The sequence below is a fragment of the Ascidiella aspersa genome, chromosome 4 (assembly GCF_963924565.1).
Source record: "Ascidiella aspersa chromosome 4, kaAscAspe10.2, whole genome shotgun sequence".
Classification (NCBI taxonomy): domain Eukaryota; kingdom Metazoa; phylum Chordata; class Ascidiacea; order Phlebobranchia; family Ascidiidae; genus Ascidiella; species Ascidiella aspersa.
The window spans coordinates 13,481,752-13,502,496 of record NC_139450.1 but is presented as its reverse complement, the minus strand read 5'-3'; the positions used below and the strand labels follow the sequence as shown (position 1 = coordinate 13,502,496).

The 20,745-nt window shown below is 39.5% G+C and overlaps 1 protein-coding gene across 1 annotated transcript; it reads left to right on the top strand.

The window, feature by feature from the left end:
• The first annotated feature begins 1,755 nt into the window (after window positions 1-1,755).
• LOC146148008 (uncharacterized) lies at window positions 1,756-19,745 on the top strand. The gene is made up of 3 exons (XM_083387982.1): window positions 1,756-2,842; window positions 8,596-8,812; window positions 19,568-19,745. The coding sequence occupies exons 1-3, from the start codon at window positions 1,756-1,758 to the stop codon at window positions 19,743-19,745; spliced, it is 1,482 nt and encodes a 493-aa protein (XP_083244108.1).
• The last annotated feature ends 1,000 nt before the right edge of the window (window positions 19,746-20,745 follow it).

Below are 20,745 nucleotides of genomic sequence, written 5' to 3'. Positions count from 1 at the left end.
AAATATTCCTGTCAGCGATATAACGCAGCAAGACGATTTCTGCCTAGATTTTTGAGTTGACTACAGATGAAATCCTATACGACCTATCTATATAAAGGGCCCTGGTATTGTATTTCAACATTGATTTTTTCTTTAAAGGTAAAAAAATGGCGTCAAATGTCAAATCCAACAAAAGTTTATATTTTGCTCATATAATGTACTCCTGTCAGTAAGGGATACTATTAAGAGAAATGTGTTTCGATTATATGAATGGTTACGAAGCGACAGGTGACTAAACCTTTGTTGAACTGCAGGTAAACGGTAAATCTAAAGTTTTTCGCGATGTAGTGGATCATCGTCCACAACATAATCGAGACTGCTTCAACTAACTTTTCCCGACAACAAAAGTCGTCCCGCTAGTATAAGGTGGGAATCTTCCAATCAAAACAACGGACGCGCATGGATGATGTTACGTTGCGCCTCATTAACCATCGCGATGACAGAAGCGAAAAGATGCTTATCACGCGACCCCGACTAAACCCCGGCTTTGCGCTGATTGGGGGTGTAGCTACATGAACGAAATTAATCCGACCTGGCCGCCATTAGCACCAAACCGATGTTGTGCAAACGTCGAATTAGGCGCTGGACGTATCCACCGGCCCGTCTTTGAACTTGGACTGGATTGTGCTCAGTGGAAGAGATTAACTTCTGAACCGTCAGGATTTGGCCTGTGTATGTTTGAAACGAAGCCCCCCGATTCCCAGAAGATTCAAACTATGCCTTTGTCAGAGTGAAGACTGTGAATTGCACTTTATCATGTGGCCTTTTGCTCCAATTTTGAGATTCCAGCTAATTTTGGAAAACCTCACGCAATATAAAACTATGTCAGACTAAATTGAATTTTAATTTAAACCAAAGCACCCATTACTATTATCATGCGCTTTAAAAAATTATAGCGGTTTTCACAGCAAAATGTTAAACATGTTTTAAAGATTTCAAGAATTTGTTTCGGTAAAAAACGTGCTTAATAAAATCTATATCATGTATCAATTCGCATTCAATAAGAAATAAATAAGGCCTACAAATGTAACGCAGGATTCCGTATTCCATTTTCGGCGAAAGGACCATAAACCGGTTGTCAATGTCGTCTTATATTCCTGCCCGGAGATTCAAACCATCCTTTTTCCCACAAAAGCAAATCTTCCCGAAGGCCTGTGCCCTGCTGGATTTGCGAGAAAAAGTGCTATACTACTGGCATACGCTTTGACAAACCGGCCGACATATTGTTTAGCGTAGCATTGAGGAACGGTTGTTGTTATTTTGTGACCGAAATTTTTGGCTGTAAAGTTTCGCAACAGAATGTTGATATAAAATGCAGGATCTTGATTCAGAACTCAGAAGAAATCAAATTACCATATGTAGAACCATTGAAGTTGTCTGTTTCAACAGGATAAAGGAATCAGGACGTATTCAGGTTGTTTAAAATTCAGTTAGAAAAGATAAAACATGAGTGTACCAAGTTATGTTACTACCAAAATAAGTCTCGGGGTATTTTATTAATTAAATAGGTAGTATGATAAACAGTAAATCAAATTAAAGCAGAATAAGCAAAGATTAAATTTTGATCAATACATAACTCCTGAAATGGCCTTTTCTGTACGCTCTAAAAGCCTATTTAACTCCAGATTGTAACTGATATCTCTAGTGTTTAAGTATGATTAAATCAATTTGGTAACGGCTTCTTTATATTAAGAAACAAAATCTACGAAAGTAAGGATGCACCAAACCAGGCCCGTACCGCCGCATTTGCAGGGCCAGGAAAACATTTCGTTCAGCATAAATCAAATTTTAAGCCCAAACTCAGATGGCTCGCCGTTGGATGAAGAAACCCGAGAACAGTACAACTACAATGTGTATTGTGACGCCAAAAACGTTCCTGGCAGTGACAAGTCAAATAACAACAGCATCGGAAACGGCTACTTTTACCCAAAGTTTGCCAATTACTGGGGAAACGACCTTTACAACAGTCAATACTACAATGGTTGCCGTATAAGAGACTCTTCGTTATACTACCATGGCTACGGCAATAGAACCAGTAACATTTACGGCCACGAGTATCCCTCTAGCACATTTAACAGTTCCCACTTTGGCTTGGAAAATAACTATTCCGCCAATAAGTTTCCAACGTCTGCTGGTTACGATACAGCTGAAAACGCGTACGCAAAAGCCAATGGTGTCGTAAACAACCAGCAGGGAGAGATTTCGGGCAACTGCTTTCCTTATCAGTCGGTAAATTCATCAGAAACAGAAACAAACTCCCCAAATGAGCAGCAGCAAGTCGACGACGCAAGCTTGGGTAATAAGCAGCAACCTGGTATGGGCGACCGCCATTTTTCCAGTTACAGCAACTGTCGTTTCAGCGGCGGGGGCCGTGACCAGCAACAGGAGGGTGATGCTGCTAAAAGAACTGGCGAGGAAATGACGGCAACGACAGGTAGCTGCGTTCACGACAAGGCGAGTAACAATTCCGCTGGTGGCTACGCTGGGGCTTTTTCGGCATCAAAATGCTACGGAAACTGTTACAACGGCTACGCGACGGCGGCAGCCATCTTGACAGGAGGCCTACCCGCGTCGCATCACCGCGGGGTTGGAAGCCTTGCAGGCCCGGCCGCGTACAGCACCAGTCTTGCCCAGTCCCAAGCGTCGTTAAACCATCAAGTTGTGGCGATGGCAGCGGCCGACTCGGCAGCGGCGGCGGTGTCGGCCGCCAACGGTAGTCTGATCCGGATGCCACCCAGGAGCCTCCAAAGACCGTCTCTTCTCACCTTTCCCTGGATGGAAAGCCGCAGAGAAAGAATTGCATGTAAGTTATAGAGAATCAGTGTTACATATTTGTCTTATTGGCAGAAATAATAATGACTCCATGACTTAACTTGCACTCAAGTCACTGTTTGTAATGACTTAACTTGACTTGAGTCTTTTGGACAAATGACTTGGGTTGAAATGAAGTGATTTCATTAAGCATTTTATATAAAATTGGTTTATTTATCCTAATTTTTTGCACATAAAATAATTTGCTTGCCGTATATTGCGAATGTTGTATTGCTCCTAATCGGACGAGTTTGCCAAATTTAATATGCTAATTTATTTTTTATTGAAAGGACTTGACTTGGAATTGACTTACTCTAATTATTACTTGACTTGTTATTTATTCAAAAAGGCTTGACTGGGACCTAAGTCATTTCAACTTGACTTGTTCACAACACTGGGTAATAGCATGCCTAACTGTGTAAAGAACTTTTTGTGTTCTAAAAATGTAAAGAGAGCAGTGATAACTTGCGTTTCGCCGAATACTAGTGTTCCCTGACAGATCGTCAGGGGTTTAATTTGACTAATGTTTATAAAATACCGATCGAAAATCACTGGTTTAACACACAATGAGCTTAACCATTTTTTTTATAAAGTAACTATAAATATCAATTTTGTGATCATCCAAACATGCCCAGATATCGGACTAAGAAAATCTTAAAGTGAATGAATTGTTACCGGAACTTCAATGCATTAAGTGTTCCATGGCCCCTAAAGGTTGTAAAACAATGACTTAGATCAGGGCTTCTTAAACTTTTTTAGTTCTGTTCATCCCTTGCATATATCTCCAGATTGCATTCACCCTTCTCTCATTAAAGATGAAAAACTTAGAATTGATTTTGTTTTTGGAAATTCTCACCTGTTCACTGAACAGGTTGAACACCCGGAATATCCGCCCTGCTCGCAAGCTATCACCCATTTCTAACAGTTCGCCCTTATTCACCCCCTTTAGTTGGTTCACCCCTGCAAAAATTTGATTCACCCTAGGATGAACCATTCACCTGATTAAGAAACACTGACTTAGATATATGACCTTTTTGAACAGACAAAACTTATATAATGCTTGTCCCAAAACGCCTCTAAACCAACCGTTTATATACAGCAAATAAAACCAATGAGTAGTGTTTTTTTAGTTTTCAGCTTGTTAACAACATTCGACTTCTAAAATTTACTTGGACTTCAATTTACGTCTATTGACCTAATGGTCCAGCTTGGAGCGGTATACAATTTGTTAGATACAAATAGAAAATTTGACCAAAAAATTGTTTAATGTTTTAATTACAGTGTTTTTTTTACATTAGTGTATTGTGTCTTATTTTAATGAGATCGAAAGGGTCATACTGAAAATTGTTTGATAAGGCAAGCAGAGATGTCGTGCTAATCGAAATACCTCTATTTCTCTTGTGGTTTGGCACAAGCACCTCAATAAATGTTTAATGAGCGGAATAGATTCAAGGTGCACAGCCTGGCTTGGCGAAGATATTGAAGCCATCCATACCTTCTCATTTTATTTTTCTAAACTTCATTTGATATAATTACCTTTAGTATGCCGAGTGGCGGGTTATTAATTTAATATGTTTTATTACCGTAATATTGCACTGCTATCAGTGATTTTGCTGCACATTTCCGTGAACTCCATAATTGGCATTTTAAGTATTAATGTTACAAATATGGTTTAATCGAAATCCAGTACCACTTGTTTTAGCTCGGTTAAATGTAAGCACCATAACCACCTTCGTTTTTCGTATATAACTTTAATGATTGGATATTTATAATGGAGCTTGCAATTATAACGCTCGTCTTATATGTTTATCATTTTAAATGAAAATTCGTATATCCAAAATTGTCACAGTATAGTCAAAGGCAAGGTCGTGTACGTTTTGTATATTCGCCATTTTGTTACCCCTAATTCCGGTGCCGTAAAAGGTATCATGACACGTCGAAGACGGGTTAACAGTAATACTTTAGTCAACGCTAGTACGAGTTTAGCTTTTCCGTGTCGCCCGGCGAAACAATTTTAATCTGAAAGCCGCTGCCAACGCTACATCAAAACGGCATGTCAGGATTTACAGGTGATCATCTTATTAAGAGTTCAATTTGTACGCCGGGCAAATTTCGGCGGCGATGTATTTTAATGATCTTTCCACTTAAATACTCGGATTAACGTCTTCGTGTGAGTTCGTGTCTTATGAAGTCATGTTTACAAAATAAGGCTCATAAAATGCCACTGCTAGTGCTATTTACGGCGCTCGATATGTGGTGACTAACAGTGTTGGAGCGCCAAGCTTGGCGGTTTACTCACTCGGCTTTGCTGGAGAGGCAACTCAATAAAATATACAATGACACAAATTACGGTCTGTCGGGCGTTTGCTGCAAAGCATCAATTGCTTGCGCAGTATTTGGCTATTCAATAATCCCGTATTTAGCATCCATATTCCTTCTTACACTAAAGTAAGAATCTTCTTATATAGCAGATATTTCTTGGTTTACAACATCAATGTTTGTAAAAATTTGCCAGAGGACCCAAGGTAAAACATGCTACGATGTTTTTGCAATTATGTGGGTAAATCAAGCAAAGAATATAGTTTTTATGTGGTATTCTCGAAAATCCCTTTGATCCGTCCCAGGTTAAGGACCCAGTCCGATTTCAGAATAAGTTAAGGGGGGAACTCAACATTGTTAAAGATCTACATACAATAATGCGATATATGCTTTGAAATAATGGCCGGTTGTTAACAATAAAAACGACCGATTAGTTTATTGAACTCTCATTTTTTAAGTCTTCCTCCGACGTCTTTTTAAGATGTTAAAACATTCAACACTGTTTAAGACATTTGTAAAGACAAATACATTGTATCTACACAATAGCATCCAATCTAGTTTATTGTTTCAGGTGTACTTTGCAGTATTAATCTTATATTGTACAATAGCAAAAAACTGAATGGTCACGCTGCTTTCCCACGCCCGTGGATTTATCCCAGGAATGCCTTTCCAGTGCTGATCTTGTCAGCTAGCCAAAGCAAGTCGCTTTCGGGCCGCTTCCTACCGTTGAAAAAACAAAACATTGTCTGGCCGATAAACGCCAGACCTTACACGTCCCTTATAATTTAAAGTGTTTCTTTTGCTTGCTTCGCGCGCGAAGTATACACGGGCCGCCCAAGTTAAGGCCTTCACAGTTCAGCAAACAGTTCGCTTTCTCTTGTTGGGCTCAGCGTTAAAATGTCGCGGCAAAGTGTATATTCGATACCTCTCTGCCATGTAAGGAGTGCTGTTTGAGCTACATAGCTGCCTTTGTGCGCGTAGACCTGAACAACAATGTTGCCAATTCCGGTTTGTTTCATGCTCAATTTCCACTGTGAACGGTTTGCTGTTCTTTGATAGTGGCACTACAACTTCACAGAGAACATTTGCATTAAAAAAGTGGTATTCGCTAACTCAATGAGTAAAATTTAAGAACAATGATTTATTTATTATAATGTAATTTAACATGATTTTTTTCGTAAGATTGCCAGAAAACACACACTCTCTTAGTGTCAGTTTCTACTTCCATTGCAAAAAACACATTTTTACCGAAGAATATTTGCGACACAATTTCGATAAGATTGCTTCGCTCGTAACAAAGGCACAAACGCGACAGTCGTGCTGGTTGTTTACCCCCAAGGCAAAGCAACATCGCGAGCACTTACCTTTCACCCGAAACAAGTAATGAGATTAACTCTCGACAATCGAGGTGTCGCTAGCAACAATTATTTGCGTTACGCCCAACGCGAACTTTAGCTTTCGGAAGGCCTTGCTGTTGGTTTCATTGCCCGTTTGATTCCGGGTATCATTTTTCATTGCGGCCGACATGAGACTGGCCGCAGACCGTGGATTAGTTTTGGTTGTCAGTTCGTGTCGTTTTATCGAATTTGACGGATTGCGATGTCATCAATTTTCAGGCGGGGCTACCTCGTTTTGCAATTGCTGTTTTTAGCCTTGCCTCATTTTGGAATAACGCTACTAGGCGACCATCGGACTTAGAGGGTGTGCCTCTAAGTCAAAGTAAATATCAAAGTCTACAGTTAAGCTCTTTGTAACTAAAAGTAGGCCCAACTTTAATTGGTTTACGTTTAGAAAGTAAAACGTTATTATCTGCACAATATTCACACCACTAAAAAAATATTAGCGTTCCTTTCGTTTTTTCGAATGGTTGTTATCCAACAGGCACGGATCCAGGATTTTTGCATAGGGAGCCATCACGCGATTTTCAGGTATGACGTAACAAAGTTATGTCAAACATGACGTAACAAGTTACGTTAACACGTAAACACAAAAAGTCACGTGTTTTTTATTAAAATACCGCAATGAGAAGCTCGTCGACTTTGTGGGAAACGGGCCATATAAACATATTTGCCATATAAACATCTTTACCATATAAACACATTTACCATATAAACATATTTGGATTTTTTTTTTTTTGCATTTACATTGTTAGTTTTTATTTATTTATTGTTAAAATAGGTAAAAATTACAGTTGTGGATGGCTTCGTGGCCCCACTGGATCCAACCCTGCTAACATGGACGGTTCTATAATAAAACCAATAGTGATGTCACAAAGTTACGCCATAACGTAAAGATACAAGTAACGTGAAGAACTTTTCTATTCCTGGTCGAAATCGTGTGCTAATGTGCAACTGCAATTGTCCTAATATATCAAAGGAGATTGCAGAAACACGATAGGCCGTTGAACTCTTCAGAAAGTGTTTCTTTGAAAACAAACGTTCTAGCGGCGTGCGAAAAAAATTCTGTTTACAAAAAAATATTTTCCTAAACGGGATAAAACACTCTATAAATTTTTGCAATTATCTAGGTAAAGCAAACAAAAAATACAGTCTATGTGTGGTAGCCTCGGAAAGCCCCTTGATCCGCTCCAGGTATCTAAGGTTCCCAGTCCGTTTTAAATAATTGTTGCGTTTTTTGACAGAATAAAAAAGTGTAAGTGCCACAATGTAATGTACTTCATAAAAACACAATGTTCGGCGACTGATTAATATTTTTTCCTAAATACAATTTGGTCGACTTGTTCATACTTGTGTATATTTTTTCAGAGATTTTTAAAGATCAGCTGGTTATTCATATAGCTTTATTTTATCAACTAGAAAACTGGTTTGAGTAGCCATATATACCATACAGAAACCAGTCAAACACCCTAAAACGGGTAAATGCGAATTTGCATGCTTAGACATGGTCTTTACCAGGTTTCACACGCGAAAGGTTATTTCATTGTACGCTTGATTTTGCAACACAATAATTTCGTTTGCGTACAGGTCTTGGCCATTTGCAAATAAATGGTTGAAACTTTTTTTATCTGAAAATATCACATTGGCTGTTGTTGTCGTTGCCTGACTCAACCTTCGGGGGCTGCCATCAATATCTTGATGGATAAATGTCAGTTCACAAAAATAAAAGTAAATCAAAACATTTTAATCGAGTTTAGCAAAATACCTAGGGAAGTCTTTAATAGTAATTTTATAGGGAGAAGGGTCATCGGCAACGAAAGTTTTGCTGAATTAATGCGCCGAAAGAAATGTCTTGAAAACTAATGTAAAAATAATTATGACCAAGAAAACCCTTAAAAGAGACGCCCGAAGCCCACGACGGCAGCCCGCCGGTCGCACACACACGAAATGGTCCGTTTTAGTCCCGGCGCGTTTCCCGATTTTTCGCCAGTCAGCGCCCAAACTGAACGTCTCTCGCTTCGTGCCGCAGTGACGCGACGGATCGGGCATCCTTACCAGAACCGAACCCCGCCCAAGAAGAAGAAGCCGCGCACCTCGTTCAGCCGCATCCAGATCTGCGAGCTGGAGAAGCGCTTCCACCGGCAGAAGTACCTCGCCAGCTCTGAGCGCGCCTCGCTCGCCAAGAACCTGAAAATGACCGACGCGCAAGTCAAGACGTGGTTCCAGAACCGACGGACCAAGTGGAGGTAAAGCTTGTTTATACGAATAAATGACCGCAGGTAGTCGACTGGTGCTGTTGTGTGGGGTTGGAAAGTTTGATAAACAGAGTATAACGCTGAATGCAGTGGATCCCCAATTTTTGAGGCCATATCTCCGAGTAAAGGTTAAATGCGATTTTAAGTACGCAATATTTCGAAAATAATTTTAGGGGTCATTGTGTTAGACTTTGCTCTAACTGTTGACAAAGCCTACAAATTGTCGGACCTTTCCACCAAAATAAACTTCATTCATACCCAAGAATGTAGAGAGCCACCGCACTATAGGGTAGCCTAAACATGTCAACGGAGCATTATTTCAATTAACTCAACTTCATAATTATTCTTCTTTAACCCAGACGTCCTTCTCGAATTTTATTCCTCTGACTTTTTAATAAAATATAAAAAAAATAATGACGCTTACATTGACAACTTTGCTTTAAACTATCAACGATTTTTGTTATGGAATACCTCAAAAATAAAATGCTGACTAAAGCTTGTCAATTTCGAGCCTCCAAATTCGCAGCCTTTCTGTCAAACATTATTAAGTTCTTCATCTAAGAATAATTCTGTATTTTCAGCGATTTTTAAAGATCAGCTAAATATTCATATAGCTTTAATGTTATAAACGAAAAAACTGGTTCGAGTAGCCATATATACCTTATATTTAAACCAGTCAAACACCCTAAACGGGTAAATGCGAATTTGCGTGCTTGGACATGGTCTTTATCAGGTTTTTCACGCGAAAGTTATTTCATTGTATGCTTGATTTTCGAACAAAATAATTTTGTTTGGGTACATTAAGCTTTTGGCCTTTTGCAAATATATAATTTAAACTTTTTCTTTATTAGGAATTTTTACGAGCTGCTAAAACAAAGAAAAATCTGTTTAATTTTTACATCAATTTGACTATTAGCCACTACTCCCGTTTTTTACGTGTTTACTTTTAACGGAAAGTTAACTTCCAGCACTCTTTTGAGCTTCACTTAGTTTAAAGAGGTTGCACTTCCTTCATAATACCCCAATAAAATGCTATGAATCGTTATGTTGTTGTAATCAACTTTGCCTTCATAAAACAGTATATTCTGTGGACTTGTAGGAAAAAAGGTCGACATTCCATAGTAGTTTTAATTTTATTTTAAACAGTTAAGTAAGATAATATTTTTTGTTACTTACAGTACGCAACTTTTTAAGATTTAAACAAAGCATTTCGATATAATAGTTTTTATTTAGTTTTAAACAGTTATGTAAGGTGATATTTTTTCGCAACTTTTTAAGATTCAAACAAAACAAAAACAACATTTTTTATGCCTGTGTTTAACGTGTTAGCAGTTACTAAATCATCGACCTAAACGACCTAGGATTTGATTATACCCTTCAAACAATTTACATACCTCAAGGATCACGCTTGTCGTTCTTTCAATGGGTGACGTGCTATTATGTGTATGTTTATTAAACGTTCCTCGCTATCGCAGCAGAGCCTAAAATACGGAGCAACTTTTTAACTCCAGTTGCATATGACCACATTGCTAAAAAACTAAACCTTTTAACATTTTATAATTTTATGCAAATAATCCTTCTATTTGTGGATACAGTTGGATTTTGAATGGATTTTATTTTTAAAGCCGACATATATTTTCGTAGTGTATCTATTTTACCCAACGCCTAACACTATTTTAACCAACTTACAGGTCAAAACCGTGCGCCATTTTTTAAAATCGCGCAAAAGGTTGAAGTCTGCGTGTAATAAGCGGTGTTTTCAGGAACGTTTGCTTGTTTCAAATGATGTGTTTCGTTTAAATATTCGTTACATGATAACAACAATAATAATATTAAAAAGGAATATATCGTTTATATTATTAAGAGAAATATTTTGGCAGAATATTTATTTTCTGTTAATAGGTTTTGTGACATTCTCAAATTTATTTGACCTAAGAAGCAGCAAATTACCCAACGTTTAAATCTATATTTTCTTTCAATGTAGTTCATTTGCACTTATCGCCCAGATTTAGGTGGTTATCGTCTATGTACTAACTCCAAATACCAACCAAGCCACGTGTGGAATTTATACATTTCATATAGGTCCAATTCCTCTGGTTGTAAAATCTCGTGCCATATTACGAAAACTCGAACCGTTTGTTTGGAGAATATAAACCCGTCAATTGGAAAGCAGATTTATAGCGCCTCTATACCCCCTTTTTGCAATAAACGGAAAATGGTGAAATGAAACCGTCCCCAAAACGGAACGAGAGTCACTTATGACATCCGGGTTGTATCGACAAGCGTTTTGTAGCTATTAATTTGCTCGAGAGAGGTCTGTCAAAACAAGGCGGGCTTGTGTATTGGCGCCGTGCTTCTCGGCAGCTTGCGCTCGCAGTAAAGCGTATTCAGCACGCCTCTGTCACCTTAGCGGTCATTGTTGTGCGCGCTGCCCCCTGAGGAGGGTTGGCAAACCTCAAGGCGAGTTCGGTTTTTGTGTACTTTTGCTAATCTATTTCGACTCCGCGTTTTAAGTTCTTTCCGAATCGTATGTATTTTGCGCATTGCTAAATAATGCGCTCTTCGAAAATAATGGCGGTAAAGAAAAGTGTTAACGCCATCACATTCACCAACTTCTTTGAATAAAAAAAGTAATCTTTAAAAAAGCACTTCACTTTATGTGTTGCCAAATATAAAAAAAATATTATTACCGGATTGTTTTTTGTCCTTTTCTTTACAAGGTCAAGTTTTGTATGCTTGTATTATAAAGTAACACTAAACAAAATTTACTTTTCGTAAGCAGTGCGTATATACGTTCCAAAACGATAGCTGGGCTATATACTGGTTTTACACTTTAACTCCACAGTTTTATAGTTCCTTGCTCGACGTGTCAAAAATAAATATGCGGCAGATTTTATGTTTCCTATACGCTCGTACAAAAACAACAACGCTGTTCCGGGTACAAACCTAGTATGATGTTAATTGTGTGTTTCAGTAGTCCACTTGTTTTCAATAAGCGCGACACTCATTTTAAATTGACGCAATATCCTATGGTTTCTAATAAGGATGTTTTCCGTATTGTTGTGCCTGAAACTAACAGTCAATTTGCTGAAATGTCTATATGTACTGCATATATACCGTTCCGAATAAAGTTTACATCATTGTGTTCATAGCAAGAAGGACAGAAATATATAACTATAAAAAATATTTTTTTCCTTGGGTACAAAATATATAACTATAAAAATATTTTTTTTAAACATATGGCCTATACCAGGGGTGGGCAGATGTATTCAACGGAAGAGCCATTTGACGAAAATACAAGCACCAAAGAGCCTCAAAATTATTTCAATACAAAAATGGTAAATAATGCAAGGCGGCCAGCCGCAATAACCACAGAATTGTAATATAACAAAACGGTTATAATCAACATAGTAATAACGGTAATAGCAAAATAACCGCAGTTTGCCCACCCCTGGCCTATAATACATTTAAATATGAAATTAAAAAATGGTGTTTCGAGAAAGTTGTTTTGTCATTTTTTTAAAACACTACATTGATGAGTATAGCGATAAATAACGTTAAGTATAGGATCTTACAAAAAAACAATAATTTCCGGCCACGCTAAACGGAATTACAATACATGGTATAGGCTTCCCCGAGCAAGCCCACTGAAAACTATCCAAGTCTGTTTTTGTTTCATTTCATTTTTCGTTAGGAAGTTGTAAAATAGTTTTAGCATAGAAGTGATAAACATATTTGTCTAATATGTGTTACTTTACCCCGCAGAATTTGCCAAGAGTAGGAATATGTCTATAACCTATATATTTGAAACTATAACCTATATATTTGCAGTGATTGACTATAAATGACTTCCAGTTTCGCGTAACGCAGGTGTTGTACGTGTTATTCACCACGGAGTTTGAATTTTAATCACCAAATATGACGAGGATTAGGCTTCTATTTAAACCTTTCTATGTCAAAACAAATCACAAAAAGTTTCAAAATTCGAGTCAAATTCAGGTCTTTACAAAAACAAAGTATTCTTGTGACGCTGTGTCGCTGGCGTTAAACGTGATCGACATATGGCATTGGCCAACACGATGCGTTACGACCCATTCGCATTTACGATGATTGGCGTGCCGGAAACTGCGGACCAACAGAGAGTTTATAAGCCACCATTTTCTGTAGGACGTAATAACGGAAGAAAATTCGACAAATTTTATATTGTGCCAAGTCCGCAATAAAAACAGCGCCACCGGGTTTCCTCCCTGTTTGCATTTATGTCACTTTTACAGTGATGTCATACTATAGTGTTAAGATATTTGTGCTTCGCCGGTTTCATTTTGAGTATGCATAACTCTTTGCTATATTGTTTTTGAATGTTGTATTTTGTTTAGGGAGCGTTTCAGTTATTTCGTTTGTAATTAACTAAGGCCTATATTAATAGCGCCCCTGTGTGGCCGGAAGTGGTAAGTTCGAATCTCACTGAAGGCTAGTTGTTTTTCTAGCCTGCCCGGCTTGCATTATTTGTCGACATATTCGGCGAGCCTGCGCTGTCGTTCGATGTACTATATGCATAGTGCTATATAGTAAAAAGTTTAACTGTTATAGTTACAATAACAATAACTTATACAGAATATTTCGTCCAATATTCCAAGTTTTACTTATTCGTGTAAACACTACAAATATTAATAAAACAAACACTACTCTATTTTGATACAACGGACCATAGAGAAAACGAATTTTGTATAAAATGAGTTTTTCATAAATTTCTAAGCTTGGTTTTGTGGTGATATACGACAATTTACATTTTTTTAAAACAAGGGTAACGTATTTTATTAACAAGTGTAAGAAATACGTTGAGTAGCACTAATATTATGTAGGTTTTTTAGATTAACTGTGAAAAAAACTAGCAGTTACAAAGTACAACCCCCGAAATCCGTTTATATAGCTGCTGTATAGAGGGACATCTATTTTCTTACAGATTCGCCGTTAAAATGATCCCGCAATAAGCGTTACAAATATGTTGTAGTGATGATTATTTTCTTTAGGATGTAATACGATGTTACCAAATCGACGTACAACCTAGTTACAAAAGCTTTCAATCAGCGCTTTACCGCCTTTCAGCTTAAACACCTTTCCGTCGAGGACAACACTTCAAGGTAAAGTGCCAATCCGCAGCAGCCCGTTTCCTACAGCCAGCTTAAAGTCACGCACAGCACTCCAGCAGCCGTTTTTTTAACCGACAAAAGTCGATTCGACGCGTACACCTTGCCTTGTAAGTCGTCATCGCCATCGCCGCAGTTTAGGTTAATCGCATTAATACGCGTCGCTTTGATGGCTTGTTTACGCCACAAGTTCTCGGCGGGCTCTTGAAAGCGCCAGGCGCCGCGGCCGCGTAAAAATCCCATGAGAGAGCAACCGCCTCTGCCAAAGCGATCTGCTATGCGAGCCCGATGATCCGAGCCGCTATTTGGCCGAGGCGCGATTATCAATGTTCAAGTGCTTAGCGGTGAGATTCGGCGAGGATTGATGCGAGGATAACCATGCACGGCTTGTCATGTGGCACAGGGATTAATCTATTGGTCCTCCGACGCATCAGTTCAAGGTTTCATAGGGCGGGCACTGGAAGTTTTTTGATTCATGATATTAAATACTCTCAAATCAGATGGTTTTTGGATCTTGATATATGCGCTTAAGTGTAAAAAGTATTTAAATAAATCTTCCTTGGTTCATGTTGTTTTTGAATTAGTTTTAATGTAATTTTAAATAAATCGCACTTACATTTTAAATGAATCGCTCATCGGTTTTGCAAAACTGATAGTATAGTTCTCTTTCGAAACAACCGTAGCACGTTAATAGCAACCTTAAAGTATTTTTTTAACTTCACAAATGGCGAAAACAGCATTGTGATATTTGTCGAGTTCTCAAAACCTTTCGCGTGGATTTTAGTTTTCAACCAAATTAAAAAAATCGATTTACCAAACTTCCAATATAGTTTTAGCATTACCAAAGTGATCTTAATTTCCTTAAAACCAATTAAAAAATTGCAATTAGAAATCTCTATTTTCTGCGGGTGCACAAATTCCATTGCTAATTGGACGTCGGACTCGCATCTAAACTTTCCAAGCATAATTGCGTCTTCCTGCCAAAGCAGAGTCGAAAGCCACTCTTCCCGTGTCGGTTAATCTCGCCCCAATTTGCAATTATGAACTTTGGCTCTGATGAAAAACGAAATATCGAATCCAGAGGACGCTTGAGCCAGCTACGAAGCTCTTCTCGAAAAGGCACCAATTAAAAAGGGCCGTTTCAAAAGCTGGCGGCACCGCTGTTTTGTCAAAATGGGGGCAGAAAACCCAACGGTCTTTAGGTCGAACTACACAAAAGACTGAGAGCGCTGTGGCCGAAAATCGAGGCCTGGCGTTTATCGTAATAGTCTTGAAAATTGGCCGAAAATGTCTCGACGAGATTGACAATGAAATGCGATTTCTAAGCCGGGGGGACGATCGATGCCCGCAGTCCTAAGGCGGCCGAGTCGAGCTCGGCGCGCCCCGATTCAATTCGCGAACATTAACGCCAATAAAACTCGCATAAACGTCAACAGCGATCGATCGGCGCCCAGGCCCCGCACGCTTATTATTAAGTTTCCACAATTAACCGTGAACGCTACTACAGCATTGTGCCTGGGCGCAAATCAATTCATTTGGGATTAGGGGCGGGCTGGCTACAGCTACGGCTGCTACCATCGCCGCCGCTTCAACTGCTCCCTAACATAAGCCTCTGGTGCCTTTCAATTTTGCAGCCTGTGTGCGCCGATCTGAGCCATATACAGCTTATATTCTGGCTTCGGCAAATTGCCCTGCTCGCAATTAATGTAACGAAGCGCGTCGCTCTTTGCCCGGCCCCTCCCCTAACGCCAATATTGGCCGTCGCGGTTATTTTGCCATGTCGCGTGTCGCGCAACACACCACTCATCCGTCCGTCGCGTGTTGCCGCCGAGAAATGACTTTTTAAGCTAATTAGCAAATTGATTGCATTAGGTCTGTCCCCGACGTGATTAGATTGGCGCGCTGCATACGGCATAAGAGGCATGGCGCAATTATGTTCCTGCTGAAGTTGTTTTTTGTTCCAACGCTCTAATAAAACCGCCCATCAAGGCAAAGCGAACGGCGTTTCCTTTGGGGCAAACCCGATGCCGACTTAATTTGTACGCGCCACGACCAGTATTTCGCGTGCAGCGCCATTTTGTTTACGGTCCATAGGCTCTCTCCGCTGAGCTACAGTAGCCTCCAGGAACTCGCTTTAACATTTTTAGGTTAATTTTTATTAATATCTATACATTTAGTTCCAGCCAAGCCTTACATATTTAAATTAGTATTTTTTTAGTTAGAAAAGCGATATAATTATTGTGATTGACAATGTTTTAGTATGATTTTACGTTTTGGTATTTTACGTTTTGGTATACAAACCGTCAAACACGGAATAACTTTGGCATTATTTAAAACTTGTTATTATACTAGAGTTGCCAACCAAATGTTCGACTACCTGCTGGATACTATTTTATTAGTTATACGTTGAATGGCCAAAAAACTAAATAGGTATTGAGACAACTGATGCGAACTTCGAAAAGTAACAAACGCAATGCTGCTCTCTGTGCTTTTAAAAAGATTCATTTTCTTTTTTCTCAAAAAAATACACAAACAAAGTGTTTGTTTAGTTTTGCTGTATTTTGAGAATGAATCATTGATTTGTGTTCTATTGGTGGACCTCGGAAAATCTGGGTATTCAACATGTTTATACATCACACATCAGAATAGATTTATTTTCTATTGCGAACTCTATGCCCTGTTGCCAATCGTCCTTGAAATCTCAACAAGCAACAAATGCTCGTCTTATTAGCCGCTGGACTAACCCTCCACCCCGAGCCTAAACTATTTATAAACCGAAAACGCATATACTGCACAGGTGTATCTCAAGTTAGAAGCTGTGTTTAAAAAAAATGTGGGACATAACATTATACATTTACAAACTTTCCCAGTCGCTTAACTACATTGGTGGCATTGCTTGGCGTTTGTGGGTATCCTTTTCAAAGTTCTGCTTAATCTCCTCAACTTGGCGAAGAAGCGAAACAAAGGCCCAGATCGGTATCTCTTGGAGTGCGCATCGTAGCGCTTCATCCTCGCGGTGTCGAGTGATACGACGCTCGCGCACCCCGACCCCTTCCCCACCCCTGTTGTGAAACCTTGAGGCCCGAGGGTCCAGGTGCGCCCGGGGCGACTTGTTGTTTTTGCCCCCGAGACCCGCTAAAGCTGTTTTCAACGCCAAATTTGTCTTCGGCGGCGCTGAAGGCTCCCAGCTATTGTGCGAAACAGGCTTTATTGTTTGAGATGGATGCGACCGGGGCTTGGACGGGATTTCGCGATTCTCATAGGAGGCGGACCGGTCGCATAATGGATTTGATTGTTTTTCGTTGAGCCGCACTTTATCTTGTTGATGCTGTATAAGCCAAGCAAAAATGGGTGAATCGATTTTTGATTCGTTTTGTGCATCGTACTTTATATTTTGTAAGCGGCAAAGGGCATTTAGGTGTAAGCTGAATTAGTTTTTCTTTAATGCAGACTGCGGTTGGTTTTATACCACCAATTTTTTAATTCTGCAATCCGTTATAGATTGTTTGTCACATAAACTATATGTTTTTTAGTAAAATTCATATTATTTCTTTTAATGAGAAACAATGAAACCGTGTAAATTTTTTTCAAGTGTGAAATCCTCACTGCTATGGCGTTTAAAACTATTTCCTATTTTATTTTGGCGTTACCAGTTGACGATGCGTTATGTACTTTGCATTGTCTCATTTTCTAAAAGGGTTTGAGAAAGATGACTTAACAGAATTACCCTGGTCTAGACAGCAGGATGTGTTTACCCCCAAACTTTCCGTTATTCGCACTAAAATGGCCAACAACCTCTGCCAGTGTAAAATTGCCCATGACCGTTTTTCGCCGACCCAGTAAGGGCACTTCAAGAGATAGCGGGTCTTTAATAAAGTGATGGTGTGCGATAAGATGTCGAGCAATGATGTAGCGTATTGCGTTGAAGACCAGACATATTTTTAAACCCTGTGTCGAATCGCCTAAGACCCCGAACTAGCGAATTCAACTAGACCAGTATTTTGGCTGTTTTTTTAGTTGTGTTTTTTTAGTTTACGTAACTCATTAATATTTTTTTTGAGTTCAGTTGCGTTACGTAACTCAATAATAGAAACTTTCTGTTAGGTTATTGATGATTAATGATGATGTTTGTGCATTTTGTTAAATGCCTTAATATTTTGGCTCCTAATTGAGTGTTGATGTATAACCAACTTTAGATTGCTAATAAGCGTAGAACCCCTACCAGCACAGAGACAACTTCTATTAGAAATAAAATTAAAATTCGACGCTTCGTTGCTGGTATCGATAAACGCCCTTTTGTATTTTACCTCGGTGTTCCGTCGTCGAACACCCATGCAAAGAACCGTACACACAGAGCTGCGTGTGGCGCTGTCCGCAACAAGCGCGTTTCACACCAGTTACGATACGCCAAAACACACCTGCTGCTTTGCGTCGCCCAATCACAGCCCGATGCCGCCCGTCAGGCTGGGAAATCAGATTATGATGAGTGTATAAACGCTACAACTGCGAAAATAAACCGGTCGCGCATTGTTTAGCCTTGCTTTGTTGGCGTGGATCCGTGCCACCTGTAGTTGCCCGACCATGATGAACGGCTTCATAACCTTTAGCTGTTCGCTGGACACTATCTCCGACCGCGATCGCCTGGTCGCCGCCAGAATCGCAAGAGTGCCCTTCGCTCTGCAGCGGGAAGCCAATCGGGATTTCACGCTGGCTTTTAACTGCGAGAACGAGGGCTAAGGCGATATTCCTGAGGGAAATTTGCCTGCGTTGACTTTGCTCTATCGAGGCCGCTATTCTTTAGGCCGTTATATAGGCTGCCGTGGTCGGTTCCTCCATAACATTTTCATGGCGTTTTCAAATTATTTAACCTTGGCGAATCCTTTGGTTTATACCACATGAATTAAAAAAAAACACAACAGGAAAGTGTAATGTAAACCGACATGTTATACAGTGCATGGACATATCCAAGTTTACCATCTAATTTTTTGGCCTTGCGAAACTTGAATAGCCGTTTGCATTTTTTCGTGTTAAACTCTATGCGCTTGGAAAGTTAAACTCTGTGCGCTTGAAAAACTTGGCGTTTCTCCTTGCCTCTTATAAAAACAAATCTGCTCGGAATTTGATTTATAAGCGATCTCACACGATCTTTATTTTTGGATGGCACATTTGTATAAATTTTCTTGCTATAATTAGCCAAAAACGGTGCTGCGCCGGAGTAGCGACAAATATAACGCAGTGGTTTGTTGTTGCTCTAGGCCATCTTTTTTTCAACTGTTTTGCCAGTAAAAGCAAACAGATCAAAGCAAACTGCAGTGGCGCTCACTGCTCACTACAGATGAAAGGTAGCGCGGGACTCCACATTCGTCCGCTCAGTACCATAGAAATTAAGAATGCAAACAAACTTGATTATTATTTTCTGCTTAGACTTTTAATTTTTTTCATTCCTTTTTCGGTCGCTTTGGTGTAGGTTTTAAAACAGTAAAATATACCAATACCGAACGCCAACCATTAATCGCCAGTATGTCACATGTGAGCACCACACTAATTAATACCTGCTGGGTCGACGAACAATTGTGTAAAACGCTGCGCAACTTTTCAGGCGTCAAACTACGGAGGAGCGCGAGGCCGAACGACAGGCGGCACAGCGACTGATCAGCCAACTGCAGCAAGAGGCCCTGGCGCGCACCCCCCTGCCCGCACCTGACGCCATGTGCCTGAGGAACGCGTCACTCTTCGCCCTGCACAACCTCCAGGCGCGACTCCAGAACGTGGGCTGATAGGTTGCCTTCTTACTTATGTGCTGGCCGATTATGTCCACCTGGAAATGCCGCTGCTGACTGTAAGCCCGTGCTGCACAGGCATCATATTGTTGCTCGAAAGGTTGTTTTTTTACAAAAAAAAAGTGTGTTGCGACTCATTCGCTGCCTCGCCCGCAACAGAGTAAGAATTCTTGCACAAATTTTACAAATTAATGTTGTACTCAATCTTTTAGTAGTTGATTAACTTTTATATCCATTCACGTATTCTGTACCACCACCTAAATCATGCAACTAACCGTAAGGCACATTCATAGCCAATTCAATTTGTGCAAGGGTGCTTTTCTAAGTTCTGTATTGAAGGGATATTTAGTTAAACTACAGTCCATTTTGAATTTTCCAGTGTTTTTTACGCTTTGGGCTCTTAATCTGTTAATGGGCCATGGATATTTGTTCCCTAAAGTTACACGTAACTCTGTGTCTAATTTACCATAGTGCTTCCCCCACTAAATAATTAGCACTGTTTTAAAATAAAATTATACTTTTATTTTTCGTCTTTTTTTTATAAATCCGCTGTTGTTATAACGTAGTAACATTAGCGTATGTGAGTTATAACTTCTAATCTTGAGATTCCACATCCGGTGAAGCATTATCGTTATAGTTGTTTCTTATTTGAAGGCCTGTGTAATATGTATTGTGATTCTGGTAAAATTTTTGTATTCCCAAAATCTAAGTTAAAAGAAGGCCGATATGTTGGCTTAGGCACACAGCCGAAATTGCCAGTTCTGCTCTTTTTTCCACAAACTGACAAATAGTTAAAAATGCGACTAAAAAGGTGTCAAAAGCTAACGTACCCGCTTGATGTAATTTTTACTGACATATATTTTCGCGTTTGTGTCGCTCGTTGCGAATCTTGTCTAAACCACGTTTTACAGTTTTTCGTTTATTTGCCAATTAACGTTGTATAATCTTCCATTTCTTCACGTATTCTTCCCGGTTTCACTGTTGTTATGTTTAGCGT